Source organism: Trematosphaeria pertusa, assembly GCF_010094035.1.
Source record: "Trematosphaeria pertusa strain CBS 122368 unplaced genomic scaffold BU26scaffold_14, whole genome shotgun sequence".
Taxonomy (NCBI): domain Eukaryota; kingdom Fungi; phylum Ascomycota; class Dothideomycetes; order Pleosporales; family Trematosphaeriaceae; genus Trematosphaeria; species Trematosphaeria pertusa.
In genome coordinates, this window is record NW_022987225.1 from 910,161 (window position 1) to 928,013 (window position 17,853).

The following is a 17,853-nucleotide window of genomic DNA, read 5'->3' on the forward strand; positions in this document are numbered from 1 at the left end:
GCGCATTCCAAAATAGACTTGTGAACGACTCCTCTGTTCGCCTGCGCGTAAAAATGACTGGTTGCATGAGTAGCCTGGTGAAGAGCGAAAAAGCCGATTCCGAATCCGGGTCACAATGCTGAAACTTGTCCCCGAAATCACTGAGCGCCAGTCTCCCGATTAGGAGATGACACAGAACCCGGCCCAGTTTGTCGAGTTTCAGCTTGAATTGCCATGGAACTTTCCGCCTGCGCGTGCTGTCCAGATCCGTGCCCCTCATTTCGCTGGGGCGCTGTCGCGTACGCGGGGTCATGTTGTTGTTGTTGACGATGGCTCCCAGTTCCCCGTGCTGTGTGCTGGAAACGGTGCTCCGCGCTCTCGCTCTGCTGGGCTCCTGCCTCTGTGTGCGGGTGACTAGAAATGGTACCGCGTCGGCCTAGAGAAGCGCCGTGGCCCTCTCCTCGTGTAGACGCATCAGAACGGGCTCGGGCGTGCCCTCGTCGACCTGGCGTTGATGCGGACGATGTCGATACGTGTGAGAACGATGGCGAGGTGTATGACTGAGGCGCCGACGTTGGGGGCGGCGGAGCTGGGTGGCCGCCTTGGGCCTTCCGCTTCTTGGGGGAGCTGGTGTAGTCTGGGTCAGACGCATGAGAGGCGGCACGTTGACGGGACAAGAACGAGGGCGAAGCTTTGTATTTACCTGAAGGGGTGGCCGGCGGGTTTCCGCTTGACTTCTCCTGCTGCGACGTAGGGGGAACCCAATGGTGGAAGTAGATTGATGGCGAAGACTGCTCCTGTTGTGCCGATTGCGTCTGCTGAAGCTGCTGTACATTCGATGGCGCCGTCGGAGGCTGCTGAATTTGAATTTCGTTCGTGGTCAGCCTGGGTAGCTGCGATTGAGGGGGAGGGCGGGGAGCGGATGTAGGAGCACCAACATGGCCTGATTGCGCAGCTCTTGCTCTCGGGGACATGCTTCCGCTGGCATAAGAACTGGTCGCGAAAGCCGCATGGGACGGTTGTGACGGTAATGGCTGTCCCGGAAGCACTGAGGTCGGCGGATGTACCGTTTGGGGGGTTTGTGGTTGGGCTCCGTACGCTCCTGGCTGAGCCTGGCTGATCAACCTCGACTCTCTGCGGAGCTCGGGAGATAGTTGAGACTGCGCTTGCGCTTGCGCCTGCGCCTGCGCCTGTTGTTGCTGCTGTGCGGTCTGTAGCTGGACCGCATAGTCTCGAATCCATTCGGCGCTGATGCTCGCGAGACTCCCTCCCCCAATGCCAGCAAAGATCATTGGGACGAGGTGTGGGGGCACTCCACCCTGCATCGACTCGCGAAGCATCGACTGCTCGATCTTGCGCTGTTCGAGCCTCAAACCTTCCTGCCTCGTCTTCTCCTCCTCTTGCTTTCGCCTTTCTTCCTCAGCCTTCGCAGCCAGCCAGTTCTTCATACCATCTTCAGCACCTTGCCACTGCGATGGTGCTGGTGGTAATGAGCCCATTGAAGAGGGAATTGGAGGAGGTCCCCGGCCAGGGTCCGGCAGCGTCATCGCCGAGGGCGGAGGAAGCCCTCGGTGAGGCGTGCCCATGGTGGAAGAGGCACTGGCCGGCTGTGAGGGCAGTTGCCCGCCGTTGAGCTTTGGGGAGAATCGAGCGGCCGCGTACGAAGAGATGGTCGGAGAGTAATCATGAGTCTTGAATTCGAATTCCGCCTTGGCTGGTTTAGGAAGTGTGAGCAACATGAAGGGTGCTGAAGGTGGTGCGAGTGATATTAGAGAAAATTCTCGACATTGAAATGACTGGTGGAGAGACGTCGAGATTCAAGGTTCCAGAAAGAGGCGGAATAGCATACATACTTATTCAGACAAGTTCTCCAGGGAGCAACGTCCGCCTATCGCCCAGAGCACAGCGGCCGTTGCCTTCTGGGCTGGGCTTAATGCTGGCCAGGAACAAGTGACCCACTTTGATTCGCGGGTAAAGGCGAGGCTAGTGGAGAGCAAATGGGAATGGTTAAAGGCAAAAGCTTGCTGCACCGAAGATCTCGGCCAGTAGCTCGCGTGGGCGGGCTGGGGCGATCAGGCCCAGGTGGAAGGGCCGATGAAAGAGGGCAAGAAGAAGAGACAGCGGCGGAGGAAGGTTGTAACGATTGTACAGGAAGGGAAGCCTGGCCGGCTTCAGTTGACCAACCGGCGTCGTGGACTATTGTAGCCAACGACAGACGGCACGAAGGAGCGGCAGGCTGCACGACCAGGACAGCCGGTGTGTGGCGTGCACAGTAGCGGGCGGCAGTGGAAGAAATAGCAAGGATATGCATGAGCAGCAAAGTCGCCGTCAGCAGGTGAGGGATGGAAAGGTCCGCGGTGGGCGGTCTTGTAAGTCTGCAGTCTGACGTGCCTGAAAGGCATCCGCCGCTGCAAGCTCTGGTTGTGTTTCCCAGTCCGGGTTGTGTGGCGCTAGTACCGGCCGCACGACTACTTTTTGACATGCGTCTAGCCAAGCAAAGACGCCTTCCACGAGAGCTAGTTTGATGATATGGAGGCCTGGGGCTAAGCTGGCTTGTACGTGCCCGCTTCCACTTGAATCTGCGCTCTGCGAGCCCGCGTCGCCTGATGTCCCCGGGACCACCGTCATGTAACCTGTGAACGAGCTGCTGAACAGTCCGATGCTGCCCTTCGTTACTCCGTGGATAGGCGCCATAGTCGCCCGTCATATCGACAAGAGCACCACGGTACAATTTATCTCACAACTTAACGAGTCCTCGATCCGCCCTTCATGGAATTACGGCGGCGGGATGCAATATCCACTCCGTTCGGGCTGCCGTGTTCCTTGAGGCACGAGAGCTGCCGGACACCTCATGACACTTACGCGGGCAGCTCTTTGTGGGCAATTTGCTGCCATGTGCTGCCGTTGTCTACGGCTGCTCTGGACTCGGGATGCCGCTGCCGACCAGCCTAGCTTGCGTATCGTGGCTAGTGGAGGCGAGGCTTGTGGAATTAAAGGCGGCCAGACGACATGGGCTGGACGCCTGCGCCGCGGTCCAGGACCAAGAAGCAGGGTCAAACGTTCGGGAGGAAGCGAGCGCAATTCTCTGGCAGATTAACGCCCTGCCGCACAGACGCGGCCTCGCTCTTTTGAGCCTGTTGACGTTGCTCGAGGCTTGCGTGAAGGGAAATGAAGGGTCGTGGCTACTGTCTGACCTTGGGTGTGTAATGTCCCAAAACAGGAGTGCGAAATGAAGTTTGCGTGTTGGTGGAGCCGTAGTGTGTCAACACGAAACCGAGACGAGGGGACACGCAGCAGTGCCCAGCATCCATGGACACGCAGCTGCAAAACCAGCTTCCACCGCCGTGATGAGTGCAGCACCCGAAGAGGCAGCGCAGATGCCGTCACTCATCCGCTAACGCCAGCCAACGGCGGGGCGTCTGAGCACGACTGTGGCACACAAACACCTTGTCAACCTGTCAGCCTTGGGCACAACCCGCCTGTGGATCGACGCAGCGCGGCGGGCGGCATGGCGAATCGATAAGAGCAACGATCAACGAACTGACACCCATGGCTTGGTAGAGCGTTACATAGGGCAGTGGAGATGCGCGACAGGCGTTGATCTTCGCATTGCGCGCTCCTCCCCCTCGTGCTTTGCCGGAGCGGGCGCGCACGATGAACAGGCAGCGCGCGCGTCGCTGTGCACCGTAGAGTGCGGTGCTGCAGCAAGCGGTGGGACGTGCAGAAGGTGCCGTTCGTTAGAATCGGGTTGCGCAATCACCGAGCGCCTGGCTCCGGTGTGAACGATCGACTCAGCAGTTAAATTTCCGTGCCCGCGCTTGAGCTTTGCCTATTTCGCGGCGACGGGGATCTACCTGAAACCCGTGGCGCCCCAGATCAGTCCAGAGGATCTCTGGACGAGATTTGGCCCGCTGGAATCTAGGCGCTGGCCAATCGGGCGCTGCTAAGCGACGATGAGGCATTCTCAATGGTCTCCACATGGACGACAACCGTGACCGCCTGGGATGCGGTGTATCTCCTCCAGCGGTGTTGATGGTTTGCCCGCGTCAGCATGCTAAATAGAGAAGTCGTTAATGAGAGGGGTGCTCTAGTCGCGCTCGAAACCTGACTGTGGCCTGAAGGCGGCAGATGATATAAAGTAAGATTGCTGCCATGTGACGGAAGCCTCTTTCGACGCGGGACAGCCGCTTCCAGTTGTTGCAAGTGTGGCCTGTTGCCTTTTTGGGGGACATGAGTTGATGAGAAGTGGACTCGTGCAACTGGCGAACGTGGTTGCCATCTGGGATCCATGCCGAAGGAGATTAATAGCGGTGATAACTAACTGGCAGCAGACATTTTCTCCTTGCTTACAGTACCGTATCCGTATCCGCCGGGTGGCTCGCCCTGGAAGCCTCGTGACGGCGGGTAACCGTTGCTTTTCTTCTCACCGACTCGAATCTGGAGGTGCAGCTGTGGCGGGGAGTGAGGCTGAACGATGCCGGCCCGAATAAGCTGGAGAAGCGCGGTTTTACCTCGTGATCGGGACCGCGCGGGGCTTGCTGGCCGCATCGTAACTTTGCTGCCAAGGGATTCGAAATGCAATGAACTGTCGAGGCTTGCAGTAGCCACGGGGATTGTGGAAATGACGAGAAATTCTGCTTTCGCTGTGCCTGCTACATGGCAGCTTCCATCAGACGTCGGTGAGTCGGGCGGGAAGTGGTCCGCGAAGGAGAACAGTCTGCAGTACAGTAGTCGTGGACAAGAGGAGCCGATGGACATGTACCTCTTTCCGTCTTCGGCAGCGCGGCTCGCGGCTCAAGACGCTGACCACTGTAGGACAGCTGTGCTTGTGCTTGCGTATACAAGAGGAGACGAGCGGAGTTGCATGGTTGATCCCCCTCTTGCTGTGGACTTTGAGTGGATGGGCAGTCAGCTGAAGACGCAGGGCAAAAGCACATTCGCACTCACCCCGCCCATGCCGGAGCAATCTAGAGCCGTCGTTCGTGGGATGCCGTTCGGCTCCGCCTGCACCTCGCAATCGTTGCCCAAGCGCCCGCCCGTCTTGGGTGGCGTCGATGGCGTACACCATGCCGCAGCCGAGTGTGTCTTTCAACCCTCGCAAAGCAACCATCTCTGCATCCAGAAAACCGCCCGTAGATCGTCTCGCCTCACCCTGAAGAATCATGCCACAGATCGGCAGCGGCCGGCTCATCCATCCGCTGCTAAATTTGTCGCTAAGGATGTGGAGATGCCGCAGCTGCAGCCGACAGTTAGTGACTCAGTAGGATCCGCTTCGTGAGAAGTTGAAGATTGAGGGAGGGCGAGAGGCGAGAGGCGAGAGGCAAAGTCGAGTCGGGGCTAGTGCACCTTCTGGTGAGGGGAGCAGCTGTCATCGGGGGCAGGACCAGACGACGGTTGCCACCCACTCACTTCCTAGTCGGGCAACCACCGTGTATGCTCCCCTCAAGCCTCTTCGCCTCCGTCAAAAATTTCTCCTTCTCTACAAAAGCCATCTCGAATGGCCCAGCCAATGGTGTCGCGCTGTCCATATTTTTCCGCGGCCTCAGATTTGGTGGATGCCTCACCCATGGTTCTCTCGCAAGATGGTCGTACAGATAAGGTGATCAGCCCTTCATGCGGAGTGACTGAGAGAGCATATTTCTCAGCGACGTGGTCCGGAGCAGTTCCCCAACAACTCCAGCCCCTCTCCTCCTAGGTATGAGTAATGTGCGCGGCGAGAAATCAGGCGGGTTGATGCGCCGCAGGCCGTCTCCGACCGACGGCGCCTCTCGGATAGGCTAATCGATCGTGGTAGCGACAAGCCGATCGCAAAGAAGCAAATCCACAGAACCACGCCGCAACTGCGAGGAACGATTGCAGTGATGAATAAGCCAGAGAGGGAGGACGACGAGAACGATCATCTATGGCTGACTTTCATGATATTAGAGATTACTACTACAAACTATACAGCTTCATACAAACAGGTTGTATATGTCCATGACCATCGACCCATGACTGCGTACACTGTAACAGAGAAGGAAAGAGGTATCTTGTAAGCCGTCGTTGAACCAACCCACCACGTAAATGCACCCAATGCAAGGAGATGCCAATGTCGTAATGCTGCCCGGTTGCCCTTCCGACGGGTCCCCAACCCAATAGAACCGAACCGAACGAGGCCAGTGACCGAAGGATGCCGAAAACCGTCTTGGAGGAGTCGCAGATTGTGGATGCAATGTCGCGATGCTAAGCGCAAAAAGAAAGTATGTCGCAGTAGGCCTGTCAACCGGAAAGGGTAAAATCAATAGTATCCGGAAGGGGGAAAACGTGAGAGCCACGTTAGTCGCACGCGACACCGTCAAGCCACTGATCTCAAAAGATCGGCATTCAACCCGCCAACGCTTTCTCGAACGAGACTGGAAGCGCAGCCGAAGGTTCCATCGTGACGAGTTGCAGATGTGGCTGGCGGCTAGCGACCGCAAATCGCAGGCTCGCCTTGCTTGGCGGGATCAAGATGGAAAGACGGAACGCGTCCTTCAACCGGCATTGGCTCGCTTCTTTCGCATCTTATATTCTGCCTTCGCCACTTTCATCAGGAGGTCCTCATCTTTAATCGGGATCCAGGATGTCAACACCTTCATGGCATTCTCGAAATCCGAATCCAGCAAGATCTCCCTCGTTGCATCAATTAGCGCGGCAGAAGTTGCATGCAGCACGTCCAAGTCTCCGCTGAAGTTCGTTGAAGACGTAGTCGAATGAGAAGCGTCGCCCAAGAGCATGAAAATGTCCCATACGCGAAGCTGTGCCGGGAACGGTAGCGAGTAGTTGAACAAAGTCAGATACCATCGGGTGCCATAGGCAGTGGACGATATGCCTAGCTCTTCCTGGAGGGGTCTAGATTAGCGAAGGAACTTGACAAAGTGGCTTCACTGGGCCGGACAGACCGAGAAGTCTCGCAGCCACTTCATCACAGAAACGGACCAGAAGCCGCAACACGGGGCAGCGAGACGACAGGGTGGAACTTACCAGCTTCTTCGCTACGTCCCCGTTGCGCAACCAGTTCTTCTCGAAGTCCTCCAAGGCTTCCATGAGGCCAGCGAAACCGGATTCATAGAGGCGCTCCAGGCCGCGAAGCATCCACAATCGGACGAGCATAACGAATGCTTTGTCTTCTTCGTAATAGCAGAGAAGCGTTGCTGCTAGAGCGGCCATGCCTTGGACGTACCCCGTGTCAGGTAGGTACAAAGACATTGCATGAAGCACGCGGAACAGGAGTCGTTGGCTGTAGACTGTCAACATCTACCGACCCGCTCGATAGAAACCAAACTTACCCGCCACGATATCGTCTTCGAAACATGATATGTCTGTTGATGGTCCTCGGCACGTCTACGTCTATTTGGACGTCGTCTGCCGAACTCTCTTCTTGTAGCTCATAAAAGTTTGCAACCAGCTCCTCGTCGGTAGGACTGTCTTCGTTTGCTTTAGCGCTCGCTGCGAGAAACGCATACCATGCGGTCGCTCTCCATCGGTCTGGGATACCTTTCCATGTGCGGGAAACGACTTTTGGGTCTTTGACATCGAACTCGAACATCATGCCTCCACTGTTGGCGCCAGACTGCACCACCTTGGCCATCTTTCGCCATTTCTCTTCTCGTTCCAACTCTTTTGCCTTCATAGCCTGGGCGGCTCTACCTCCATCCTCTTGCTCCGCAACTTCTGCCAGACCCGGAGGCAGCTTGAGCATGTCGCTGGCTTCGTCCATCAATCGACGGCTCCTGTTATGTGGCAGCCGGTTCGCAGCATGCCGGAATGGCCTCTGAGGCGTACTTCGAGTTGTAGTGTTTGAGAAAACAGAGGCCGGGGGCTTGGTAGACTTTTGCGATCGCCGTCTCCTGGGCGACCCGGACCTGGGGTTTGCTGTGCGGGCAGAGCGCGCCTTGGAGACGCTGCGTCCGATGCCGCGTTTTCTGGGTTCTTCCGACGCCAGCTTCAGCGCCGTGGAGACGCGCTGAAGCCGGGGTTCTTCCGGCCCATCAATGGCGCCATTCAACGAGCCCCGTGATCCGGTCTTCTTAGGGAGGATGAAGCCATACCGGTCCACCTCTCCGCCTGCAAGTTCTGACCAATCTTCAATTCCTCCAGCGGCCTCATTTGGCTCCTTTGAGATTGCACTCCCGCGTCTCGAGCTCCGGACTGAGCTGGAGTCCTCCCGGTTCCTCTCCACGGTCAACGACGAGCCATTGGCAGGGGTGCCGGTCAGGCTGCTGTTGTCTGCGAAGCTGTCCTGGGCGCTCTCCGACTCTTCCTCAACCCCGTCCCAGTTCGCTGCACTCTCGTTCCCGTGGCGGTACATGGTCCGCACCTTCTGTGACAGCATCATCTCGTCGGCGGAAAGCACACGATTGCTGACGACCCGTCCTCGAGTGGAGAAGCGCGATGGCGACCGCGGGGACAGTCGTGGCGTGACAGGCGCAGACAGCTCCTTCTCTTTCCCCATCTTGGGCTGCTCCTGCTCCTGCTCCTGCTCCTTCTGGCGCGGGGGCGTCCACGGTCTTGTCTCGCCTTCCGCAACAGGGCCCAGTTGTTTGTTCACCTTGTTTGCCCGCTTGCCGCCCAGCAGGATGCTCCCTCTCTTTGAGAATGAAACCTGGCTCGGCGACGTGAGGTCGTCCAAGGCGCCCGTGGGGATGATTGTGTCTATGCCGTGGAACGCGTCCCCCTCTTCTTCCTGCTGCCCGTCCTGCGCTTGTGCCTGCGGTGGTGCGCTGTTGCTTGACCGCCCCGAGTGCTCATCCTGTACGACTATGGCGGGGAGGCTCGGGGTCTTGCGTAGACTAGTGGGCGTAGAAGGGGCATTGTTGGCCGTCTGGTCGGCGCTGTGGGCGGAGTTGGATGACGCCAAGGCCGAGTCCCTTCGAGCGTCGTCTTCGGTCAGTAGCGTCCTCTTCAACGCGGAAGCCTTTGGGCCTGGCGATGTCTTTGGTCGCCGTACGCTGCTGAGCCATCCCCGCGGCGACGGAGCTTTCGACGACGCGCTGTTTGTGTTGGACGTGGCAGGATGCTGGTCGCTGTCGGAGGTGGAGGCTGCTCGGGCGGCATTCCCGTCAGGGGTCTTCGCTGCCTCATCGCTCATGGCGGCGTGATCGCGCAGTTCTCATGAAGTGTGCTCGGAAATGACCTCGGTCTCGGCTCGTGAGGGAAATGAAAGGCGCGCGACTCGACCGGGCGCGACGGTGAGGCGGGAATGCGGCGTGCAGTACTGGGTCGGGGCGTGGGGCGTGGGAGAGAGCCGCTGCGGTCGCAATTGCGGGCGACGAGTGCAATTGAAGAGAGCACCGGCACGCGCCTGCAGTGACGACTGTGTGAAGCTCCGTGTGCGCTTTCGGATAGGGGCACATCGTGGGGCCTGTTGCTCTTCTTGCTCCAGGCCCAACTGCAGGGCTCCAAGGTCGGAAATTATGATGTTGTGCCGCCGCTTCTGATTGGCTGCTTGCACATCAGATCCAGCTTCTCCTCCTCAAACGGCCAGACAGAATATCGTCGGCGCCGCATTTCTACGCACTGGATCCTTCCTCGGCTTCAACGAGTCCACTCACCACTCCATTTTCGCACATTCTCCGGTCTACGATTGCCTCTTCTGTCTCGTAGGTTCCTCATTCGGAGCCATTGACTCGAACACACGGCCGCGGTGATCGTTCCACGCGTCTTAATAAACCCTACTATAGCACACGGGACGTTACTTCTGCTCCCTAAAAGGAGTCGACTCCGACACTCCATAGCACCATCAACACCTCCCTGCCGTTAGCCATCGACAATGGCTTCCACGTCTTCCAACCGCCTCCCTTACGCAAGCCAGCGAACAAGAGCACGGGCCAAGGTCTGCGGAGGAACGGCATATAGAGCTAGCAGAGGCTACAACACCCAATTCTTGACTCGTGCTTTTTTGTCAAGAGCCAGCAGTTGCGACCGTCGGCTTGAAGAGGGTGATACGAGACATCACCCCTCCCTCGCGTTCCTGTACGACAGAATCGGTGCACGAACGATAAACCACGAAAACTGTACTTAAGACGCTGTCTTACAAGACTAGGGACGAACGAGCTAGGCCATTCAATTCTGGGCATCTCTCCTTTTATCGCTATTTACAGCGGGTCTTGGTGGGCTACACGATTTCTCGGACAGTGCCACTCAATGCGGCCACTGCCACCTTAACGCGGCTAAGCGGCAAACTTCAGCGGAAGGGCAAGGAGAACTGGAGGTGCTCCATACCATCCTATGGCACCAGAGACCTTGCTTGCCGAATTGTGAGCACACCGTATCGAAATATTCAGCTTTGCGGAGTCTGGTCCTAGGACTTTTAAAACCGTCCAAAGAATTCTCGCATGTCGCTCACCATCTCGTTCAGACACTCCATGCAAGCGAAATGACCACCGAAATCTCTCTCTGTATCATCGCCAGCCCCCGACCTTCCGGCAACAGGCGATTCCTCTTATCTCTACAGAACTTCAGGTTCGTCGTTGTCGTCTCCGGCGCCGCCTTGAACACCGGATACGCGTCGAAAGGAAAACTGCTCACACCCAACGGCACCATAATCAGGTTCTCCTCCCTTGCATTAAACTCGGTGTACACCTCATGGCGGACGTTGTTGTAATAGCAGAGCATCGAAGTCATGATCGACGATGAAGTGAAGAAGTACAGGCTCAGCGTCGTGCAGAGGCCGTTTTCATGAATTGCTCGTTCTCCAGCACGGCCGTTCCGAGCTTAGGGCCTGAGAGCTTGTTGTACTTCTCCCCGACAAACATCATGACTCCGACCGGGTTGTCGTTGAACCCTACTATGATGGTCTGCGGCCTCGTTCGCGTCTCGATCGCGTAACCCATATGGCTCTCGTTGAGCGGCGTTCCCATGAACTACTGAGCGCAATCAGGGAGGTCTTTTCTCGCTCGCTCAGTTTGTAGCCTTCTGGTGGAGCTCCTGGGCACATGTTTGTATGAACGACTTTGCAAGCATCTTATCTTCCTGTTCCGAGCTCGCGGACAACCCAGTGTCCCCAGTCACCGCCCTGCGCAGCGTAGCTATCATAGCCAAGGCGCTTCATGAGCGCATCGTATATGCGTGCCGTATCTTGCAACGTCCAACCCCTTGGCGGGCCTTGAGACTAGCAAAAACCGGGGAGGGAAGGTACCACAAGATTGAAGACCGGATCATTCTCGTCTCGCGGCTCCAGCAAAGGCTTCATCACGTTTTGAAATTTGGACTTTGTCAGCCACTTTCGGACATCATCGTCACTCATACGGACTCGAAGAATGTTCCAGGCCAGCCATGGACCAGACGCAAGGGTATCGTCTTCTCTGTGCGCACTCGAGCCTTCTCATGGATAAAGTGAACCGTGAGCCCCTCGATGTGTATCGGCCCAGGAATAGCTGTTCAACTAGTATTGTACAGCTTATGAGCCCATTCCAATGAAGGGCCTACGAGTGTTAGTCCAGGAATACCCAACGCCAGCAGGATATCTCACCATAGTCTTCCCCGCATCAGGCACGATTGGCTCCGTGGGCGACCGCGTGTCTTTCAGCTTCTGGAACAATCGATCGACTTCTTCCTGAGGGATCTCGGGGTTGAAGGCTCTGATATTCGCCATGTCTCACTTCTTTACTCAAGGTATGCAAATCCTTCATTGATTGCGCAAGTAGGTTTGAAATACACAACGTCGACGACTCGTATCCGACGACCTCGCACGTCATTACGATAATCGCACCTACGCGGAGCGGCGGATAGGTTCCGAATGAGGAGACGTAACGTCCCTGCGTTAGCTCTATCGATGTGACGCAATGCACCATCGACCTCTCAGGCTGTGCTTCCGCAGCCAGAACCCCCTTACCCCGACTGACCATAACCTTAGAGCTTCATGTTGCAAATTTCGACTCGCTTCCCGTTGAGCTGGCCCCTCCATCGTGCTGCTTGCATTGCGGATGCCTCGCGGACGGTGATAGCTGGAGGATACCGGATGCTCACAGCATACTGTTCGACGAATCAGGCGTGTATGGCGGTTCTCCGGCGACGCAACGATTGGCTTTCGCACCTAGGTGTCCACAACCGTGATGCGCTTTTTTTCAACCCGAGTAAGGGGACTACGAGCGATCTTCCCTCCAAGAATGATGCTTCAAGTAGAGCGTCTGGCTGTGCCTTCATCGTGATCCGGGAGGGGTTTGTTGACCGACTTTCCCCTTCTCTATCATCAGGATACCAGCGGCCGCAACCTCATCGCAAATGCCCAATCGGAATCGCAAATGTCACCCGGCGCGGATTCCCCCCTTCCTGTCTCCGCTGCTCAGTTCCCTCACTTGGCCCTCCTCCTGATTCGGCGCTTTCAGTTTGGGTGCCCGCGGTCACCTTCTTCTCCTCAGGTTTCTTGCCATAATACACCGCGCGACAGATGGGGCAGCTGTACTTCCAGCGGATGAACCACGAGATGAGGCATTCGGCGTGGAATTCGTGACCGCAGACGTTGAGCTTCAGGATCTCTTCGTTCGCGCCCTCGCCCTTCTCGAGGATTGAAGGCGCGATCGATGGCTCGCCGACTTCAGCTGTGCCCGTGGCTAGTTTCGCGGGCTCGGGAGGCGAAGGCGCATGCAAAGGCGAGAGACATATCGCGCTGTGCATTCTGATTAGCAAGTTCATCAGGAACATTTGCGGATTCCATGCATGGCCTTACCATTCCCTCTCCAGTATAGACAAGCTCTCCGCCGCCTTCTCGCCTTCAGTTGCCTCGCCCACGCACGCAGCCTGCGTCCCGTCCGCTACATTCGACACCGTCGTCACGCCTTGCAGCCTCCTCCTCGCCTCTTCCCTCCGCCACGCCATCTGCCGAACAGCAAACGGTACCGTGGTTTGCGGCACATTTCTCCTTGATCTGCGGATGCCCACTACGCATGCACTATACAGCACCCCGTCAGCGAAATGCTTCTCCTCCAGCTGAACAACACCTCGCATGTGGCAAGAGGAGTACGTACATGGGGCCAAAGATAAATACGACGAATAGCGGAATCAAGAACGCGAGCGCTGTTGGCGAAAGCTCTACGCGCCCATATGGCTCCTCATCTGCAGTGCGGGCTGCAATAGGTCCGCTATCCGTCGGCGAAAACACAGGTATCGTCGGCATCGCTTTCGTTTTCCAGTCGCCGCCCTATTTCGCGGGTATCGTGGTTGTAGGTCGTTGCTCGGGCCGACTAGTAAGTAGTAGGCTCCTCGGAGATCGGCACGGTATGGTATGGTAAACGTAGTCTGTAGTCCTGGTGTAAGACGACGATCGCAAATAAACCGTGATGTGTATTCCAGTAGCTGTATTCGTGTTACAAGTAAAGTGCAAGAACTCAATCAAAGAAGAGCGCAGACGCAGACGCAGACGCAGATCCGCAACCGTCTTATGACCCCTTCACCCCTTCACCCCAGACCCCGTACCAAACCCCCCAAGCTCTCAGCCTCCACAGCCATACCTATGCCCCCCTCTTGGCCGTCTCCTTCACTGTCTCATGCTGCGCAGCCGCTGCGCAGCCTGCGCTCGGCAGCGTGTCCTCTCATGTCGCAGGACCTGTCTGGAACCAAGCGGAGCCAGTTGGAAGCGCGTGGACGGTCACGAGATGCCGATATCCGGGCCCAAGCCTGGCGAAGCGGCTGGGCTGATGAAAGCGTGCGGTTGGTGGAGCCACTGGGGTGGTTGGGCCGAGCGGCGTGCGGCTTGGCGGCCAAGAGCGGAGCGGGGTTTGCGGTGCTGGACTTGCTGGGGGGTAATTGTAGGGTGATCGAACGATGGATGGAGGGCGCAAAGCGTTTCGCGTCAGCTGCGGCGGTGGTTTGCGTGATGCTGCTGGCGCTTGGGAGTTTGAGTGTTTTTCATGGGTGTGAGTAGGGTTGTACTGGAGTGGAAGTGGGTAGGGTTGGGTGTGGAGTTCATGCACTGTATTACATAAGTATCGCTAGATGCAGAGGATATCGAACTGGGGAATTTGAAAGGGAAGGGAGCTGGACGCTCCCATGCACAGCCGTATAAGTCATGAGGCCGTCGGTCACATGAGCTTTTGACGAGCTCGTAACCGTTTTCCGCTGCAAAAGCAGCCTTGAGCATCTCATTTCCATCTGAAATGCCAACCAGGACCACGCTAATAGAGAACACTGCTGTATCGTGCGCCTCCACGGCGTCGATAGGCCTGAAAGGCCTTCGGGACCCCCCCCCCCCATTAGCCAATCTCATGCCTTCTCCCCATCCGAACTCGCAGCGCCATTGCTGCCCATCCACCCTCCAAAGGCATGCTTCTCGATATCAATGCTGCCCTTCCTAGCAGCGACTCCGCCATTCTTGTGCTCCTTCCTCCTGAAGTAAACCCTCTTCGCCCACTTCCAGGTCTCGATGCCTAGGAAGAACAGTACGGCAGCCACGAACACAACGCCCCATTCCCAGCTGATGCCCGTGTGCTTGAATACGACGTGGTTGATAACTGGGATGTACAGAGTCGGGAAGATGGTGGCGAAACCAGCCATAACCGACCAGAAGAGGAACTTGTTGCGCCAGACGTCGTGGATCCATTGCGTGAAGTAGCGCTTCGAGCCAGGCTGCATGCGGAAGAACGAGCGTCGCATATCGATCATCTGCCAGGCCAGGAACAGCGCGAACCAGGTAAGACATGCAAAGCAGGTAGCGCGGGCGCGGAACACTGTATCGCAGGACTCGGAGTAAGAGTCATTGCAGTTTACCCCGAAGTCGCCGTTGCCCCAGGCGTACATGACGAGCGAGAAGGACGTGAGGCACAGTGCCGCAATCCAGAGGCCATATACCAGCATATCGAGCATCACTTCGATAGTGAAGACGCCGCGTTTAAGCTGGAGCACATCAGTAACAACTTCTAATAGTCAGAGGGGAGAAACTTACGCTTTGAGGTGGTCGCTGGAGGATATCCGGAGACGCAATTTCGAATCCCAAGCCCATATCCGGTAATGCGGAGGTCACCATGATGATCCACATGACTTCGACGGGCGAGAGCGGGAAGACTGAAATACCAGTAGAGTCCTTGAAGACCAGGCCAATGAGCAATGTGCATGCTTGCGCGATATTCTCTGCGAGTAGATGGAGAATGAACTTCTGAATGTTGTCGAACATGCGGCGGCCCTCTTCGATAGCGTTTAGAATCGATGCGAAGTTGTCGTCCGTCAAGACGATGTCGGCTGCGTCCTTGGCGACGTCGGAGCCGGTGCCCATACCGATACCCACATCGGAGCGCTTGAGGGAGGGACTGTCGTTCACACCGTCACCAGTCATCGCAGCGAAAGCCTTTCTCCGGTGCAGCGCCTCAATCATTCGAACCTTGGTGTTCGGGGCGCATCGTGCGATAACGAGAGGAAGCAGGGGGAGATTATCGACCTCCTCATCGCTTAACTTATCAAACTCTGATGCCGTCATAACCATCGCATCCGTGACCTCCTTGGGCAGGGTAGACATATTCGAAGGGAGAATACCGACTTCACCCGCAATTGCTCTCGCGGTTCCAGGATGATCACCAGTAAGCATGTGGACCTGGATGCCGGCCCTCTGGCACTTGCGCACCGACGCCGCGCTCTCCGGTCGGGGCGGGTCATAGAGACCGACGAGGCCTCGGAAGGTAAGACCCTCTTCAATCTCACTTCTGTCAATTTCTTCTCCTTTGGTGATCTTGCCCTCCCAAGTCCTGCTGGCAAACGCGAGGACGCGGAGCCCAAGCGATGCTAGAGATTCCATGTTGTTGAGGATGTCCTCTCGAATTTCATCGGTCATATCGACGGCCTCGTTGGTGTCTTCCTTGAAGAGCGAGGTGCACGAGTAGATCACTCTTTCCACGGCGCCTTTGGTGAAGACATGCTTCTGCGATGTGCCAGCCTCTTCGAAGATGACGGACATCTTCTTGACATCGGAGTCGAATGGAAATTCAGCGAGCTGCTTCCACTTCGGGTTTTCGCCTTGGGTGTAGGTCCGTCGGTTCCAGTCGAAGCGGGAGGCGAACACTTGGATGGCAATTTCGGTCGGGTCTCCTCGCGCATTCCAACCCTCGTGGCCTTCATGTACGTGCGCCAAGTTGGCCAGAGATGCAACCTTCAAATAATCTAGTAGAGGTGTGTTGTTGTCCAGCAGCTCGTCATAAGGCGAAGCCTTTTCCTCCTGGTTGAAATCCATCTGGCTTGGCGGCTTCGGCGTAAAGCTGAGCTCACCAACGGTCGGATTGAAGGGAGAATCCGTGGGGCTCACAGAATAGGTGCCTTTAGCGGGAATCCAGGCTCGTTTCGCAACCATCTTTCCCTGCGTAAGCGTACCAGTCTTATCGGAGCAGATGTCTAGAAAGGGGTCAGCATGTCTGCGGCAGTTGCCAAGAGTGACATACCTGTAACCCCACCCAACGCCTCAAGCGACTTGAGGTTACGAACGATAACATTCCTTTCGACCATTCGCTTGGTGCCCGCAGCCATGGTAATGGTCAATACCACGATGAGCGAGGCGGGAATCATACTAAGGCCAGTGGCTACAGCATAAATGATGACCTCTTGGTCACTAACGAACCTGTTGGCAGCGAGGACGATGATAGCGCAAACAACTGCGACACCCAGGAGAAGCACTGCGAGGCGCGAGAGCTTCTTTTGCAGCGGAGTGCCCACGTTGACTCCAAGGAAGTTGCCGACCAGATCTGAGAAGGTCAAGGTCCACGCCTGCAGATACCGATGCGGCTTGGCAGACCCATCCGGCTTGCGCTTGACTGGGCGCTTCCGAGAGCCTTTGTTTCGGAGGGACATGGCGATACTTCCAATCTCCGTGTACATTCCGGTCGCGAAGACGATGCCGCGTGCGCGGCCCTTGGTCACGGTGGAGGAGCTGAAAGCAACGTTGAGACGGTCGCCAGGTCCGGTATCATCTTCGAATACGGCTTCGGCGTCCTTCAAGACAGGCAGAGATTCTCCAGTCAAAAGTGCTTCGTCGGTCTCGAAATTGACTGCTTCGATGAGTCTGGATGGGTATTAGTGAAGCTGAAGGGTGATTGGCCGATGTACCGCACTCACCGAACGTCGGCAGGGATCGTGTCTCCTGTTTTCATTTCGACCATGTCGCCAACTACTATTTCCGGGGTCGGGATTGTCAGTGTTTTTCCGTCTCGAATCGTAGTAGCTGTGGGTGAACTGAGAGATCGCAAGGAGTCCATGGTCTTCTCGGCGTTGTATTCCTGCATGAAGCCCACGACGATATTCAGCATAATGATGACGGCAACTACACCGCCCTCAATCCAGGACTGGATGCCAAAGCTAACAGCCATGGCAAGGATAAGGACCTGGTCCCAGGTTAGTTGACGCCGTCGGTCCATGTGCGCAGAATCACGTACCACTGTCATTGCATTGGCTACCTGCCGTATCAGAATCTTGCCGGGCTTGACGCCTTCGCCTTCTCCTATATCATTTGGACCATACTCGATTTGGCGTTTCTGGGCCTCCGCCGTGGACAGGCCGTCCTCGGCATTGCCATGACATTCGTCGAGGACTTTGGTGGGCGGAAGCGCATGAGCAGGTCGTGACAGCGGCTTGTTGGATTGTCCAGATACATGGCCCTCGAGCGAGGGTTGATCCTTCTTCCCCATGGCGAATGGGCGGGTTGATGGCGTGAAGAAGAGCTGGGTAAGACAAGCAATCGAGACCAGGAGACCTTCAGGTCTTTAAAGCTCTCCACGAAAGCGGGAGGACTCAGTATGGCGACAGCCAAGGCTATGACATCGCCACGTCTTGGCGTTGAGCAAACTTCTGGCTCATCGGCACCGGAAGCATCACCCGTCGTACCAGTGAATAAAGAAGCTGTGCCCCCAGTGAGGGTAGCACAACGGTCGAGCAGGAAACATG

The 17,853-nt window shown here is 56.7% G+C and overlaps 6 protein-coding genes across 6 annotated transcripts; 1 reads left to right on the top strand and 5 right to left on the bottom strand.

The window, feature by feature from the left end:
* Window positions 1-130: 130 nt before the first annotated feature.
* On the bottom strand, window positions 131-1,814 carry BU26DRAFT_88500 (uncharacterized protein). Its single transcript, XM_033836441.1, has one exon. The coding sequence runs from the start codon at window positions 1,716-1,718 to the stop codon at window positions 138-140; it is 1,581 nt and encodes a 526-aa protein (XP_033679888.1). The 5' UTR covers window positions 1,719-1,814; the 3' UTR covers window positions 131-137.
* A 4,936-nt stretch (window positions 1,815-6,750) lies between these two features.
* On the bottom strand, window positions 6,751-9,361 carry BU26DRAFT_522615 (uncharacterized protein; the record flags this gene model as incomplete). The annotated part of the gene is made up of 2 exons (XM_033829828.1): window positions 7,287-9,361; window positions 6,751-7,237 (listed from the first exon to the last, which is right to left on the bottom strand). Coding segments are annotated over exons 1-2 (2,185 nt in total), but the record flags the coding sequence as incomplete, so codon positions are not given.
* Window positions 9,362-10,309: 948 nt separating this feature from the next.
* BU26DRAFT_533480 (alpha/beta-hydrolase) lies at window positions 10,310-11,593 on the bottom strand (the record flags this gene model as incomplete). Its single annotated transcript, XM_033831159.1, has 7 exons — window positions 10,310-10,391; window positions 10,457-10,712; window positions 10,867-10,962; window positions 11,011-11,110; window positions 11,141-11,221; window positions 11,281-11,349; window positions 11,471-11,593. 7 exons carry the CDS (start codon window positions 11,591-11,593, stop codon window positions 10,310-10,312), a joined length of 807 nt encoding a protein of 268 aa, XP_033679890.1.
* A 436-nt stretch (window positions 11,594-12,029) lies between these two features.
* BU26DRAFT_88675 (uncharacterized protein) lies at window positions 12,030-13,398 on the bottom strand. The gene is made up of 3 exons (XM_033836442.1): window positions 12,966-13,398; window positions 12,668-12,889; window positions 12,030-12,607 (listed from the first exon to the last, which is right to left on the bottom strand). Exons 1-3 carry the CDS (start codon window positions 13,112-13,114, stop codon window positions 12,214-12,216), a joined length of 765 nt encoding a protein of 254 aa, XP_033679891.1. The 5' UTR covers window positions 13,115-13,398; the 3' UTR covers window positions 12,030-12,213.
* On the top strand, window positions 13,085-14,074 carry BU26DRAFT_88710 (uncharacterized protein). Its single transcript, XM_033836443.1, has one exon. It carries the CDS (start codon window positions 13,223-13,225, stop codon window positions 13,859-13,861), a length of 639 nt encoding a protein of 212 aa, XP_033679892.1. The 5' UTR covers window positions 13,085-13,222; the 3' UTR covers window positions 13,862-14,074.
* A 125-nt stretch (window positions 14,075-14,199) lies between these two features.
* Window positions 14,200-17,597, bottom strand: BU26DRAFT_568882 (sodium P-type ATPase-like protein; the record flags this gene model as incomplete). Its single annotated transcript, XM_033833823.1, has 5 exons — window positions 14,200-14,829; window positions 14,879-16,311; window positions 16,359-16,975; window positions 17,029-17,294; window positions 17,346-17,597. The coding sequence occupies 5 exons, from the start codon at window positions 17,595-17,597 to the stop codon at window positions 14,200-14,202; spliced, it is 3,198 nt and encodes a 1,065-aa protein (XP_033679893.1).
* Window positions 17,598-17,853: the final 256 nt, after the last annotated feature.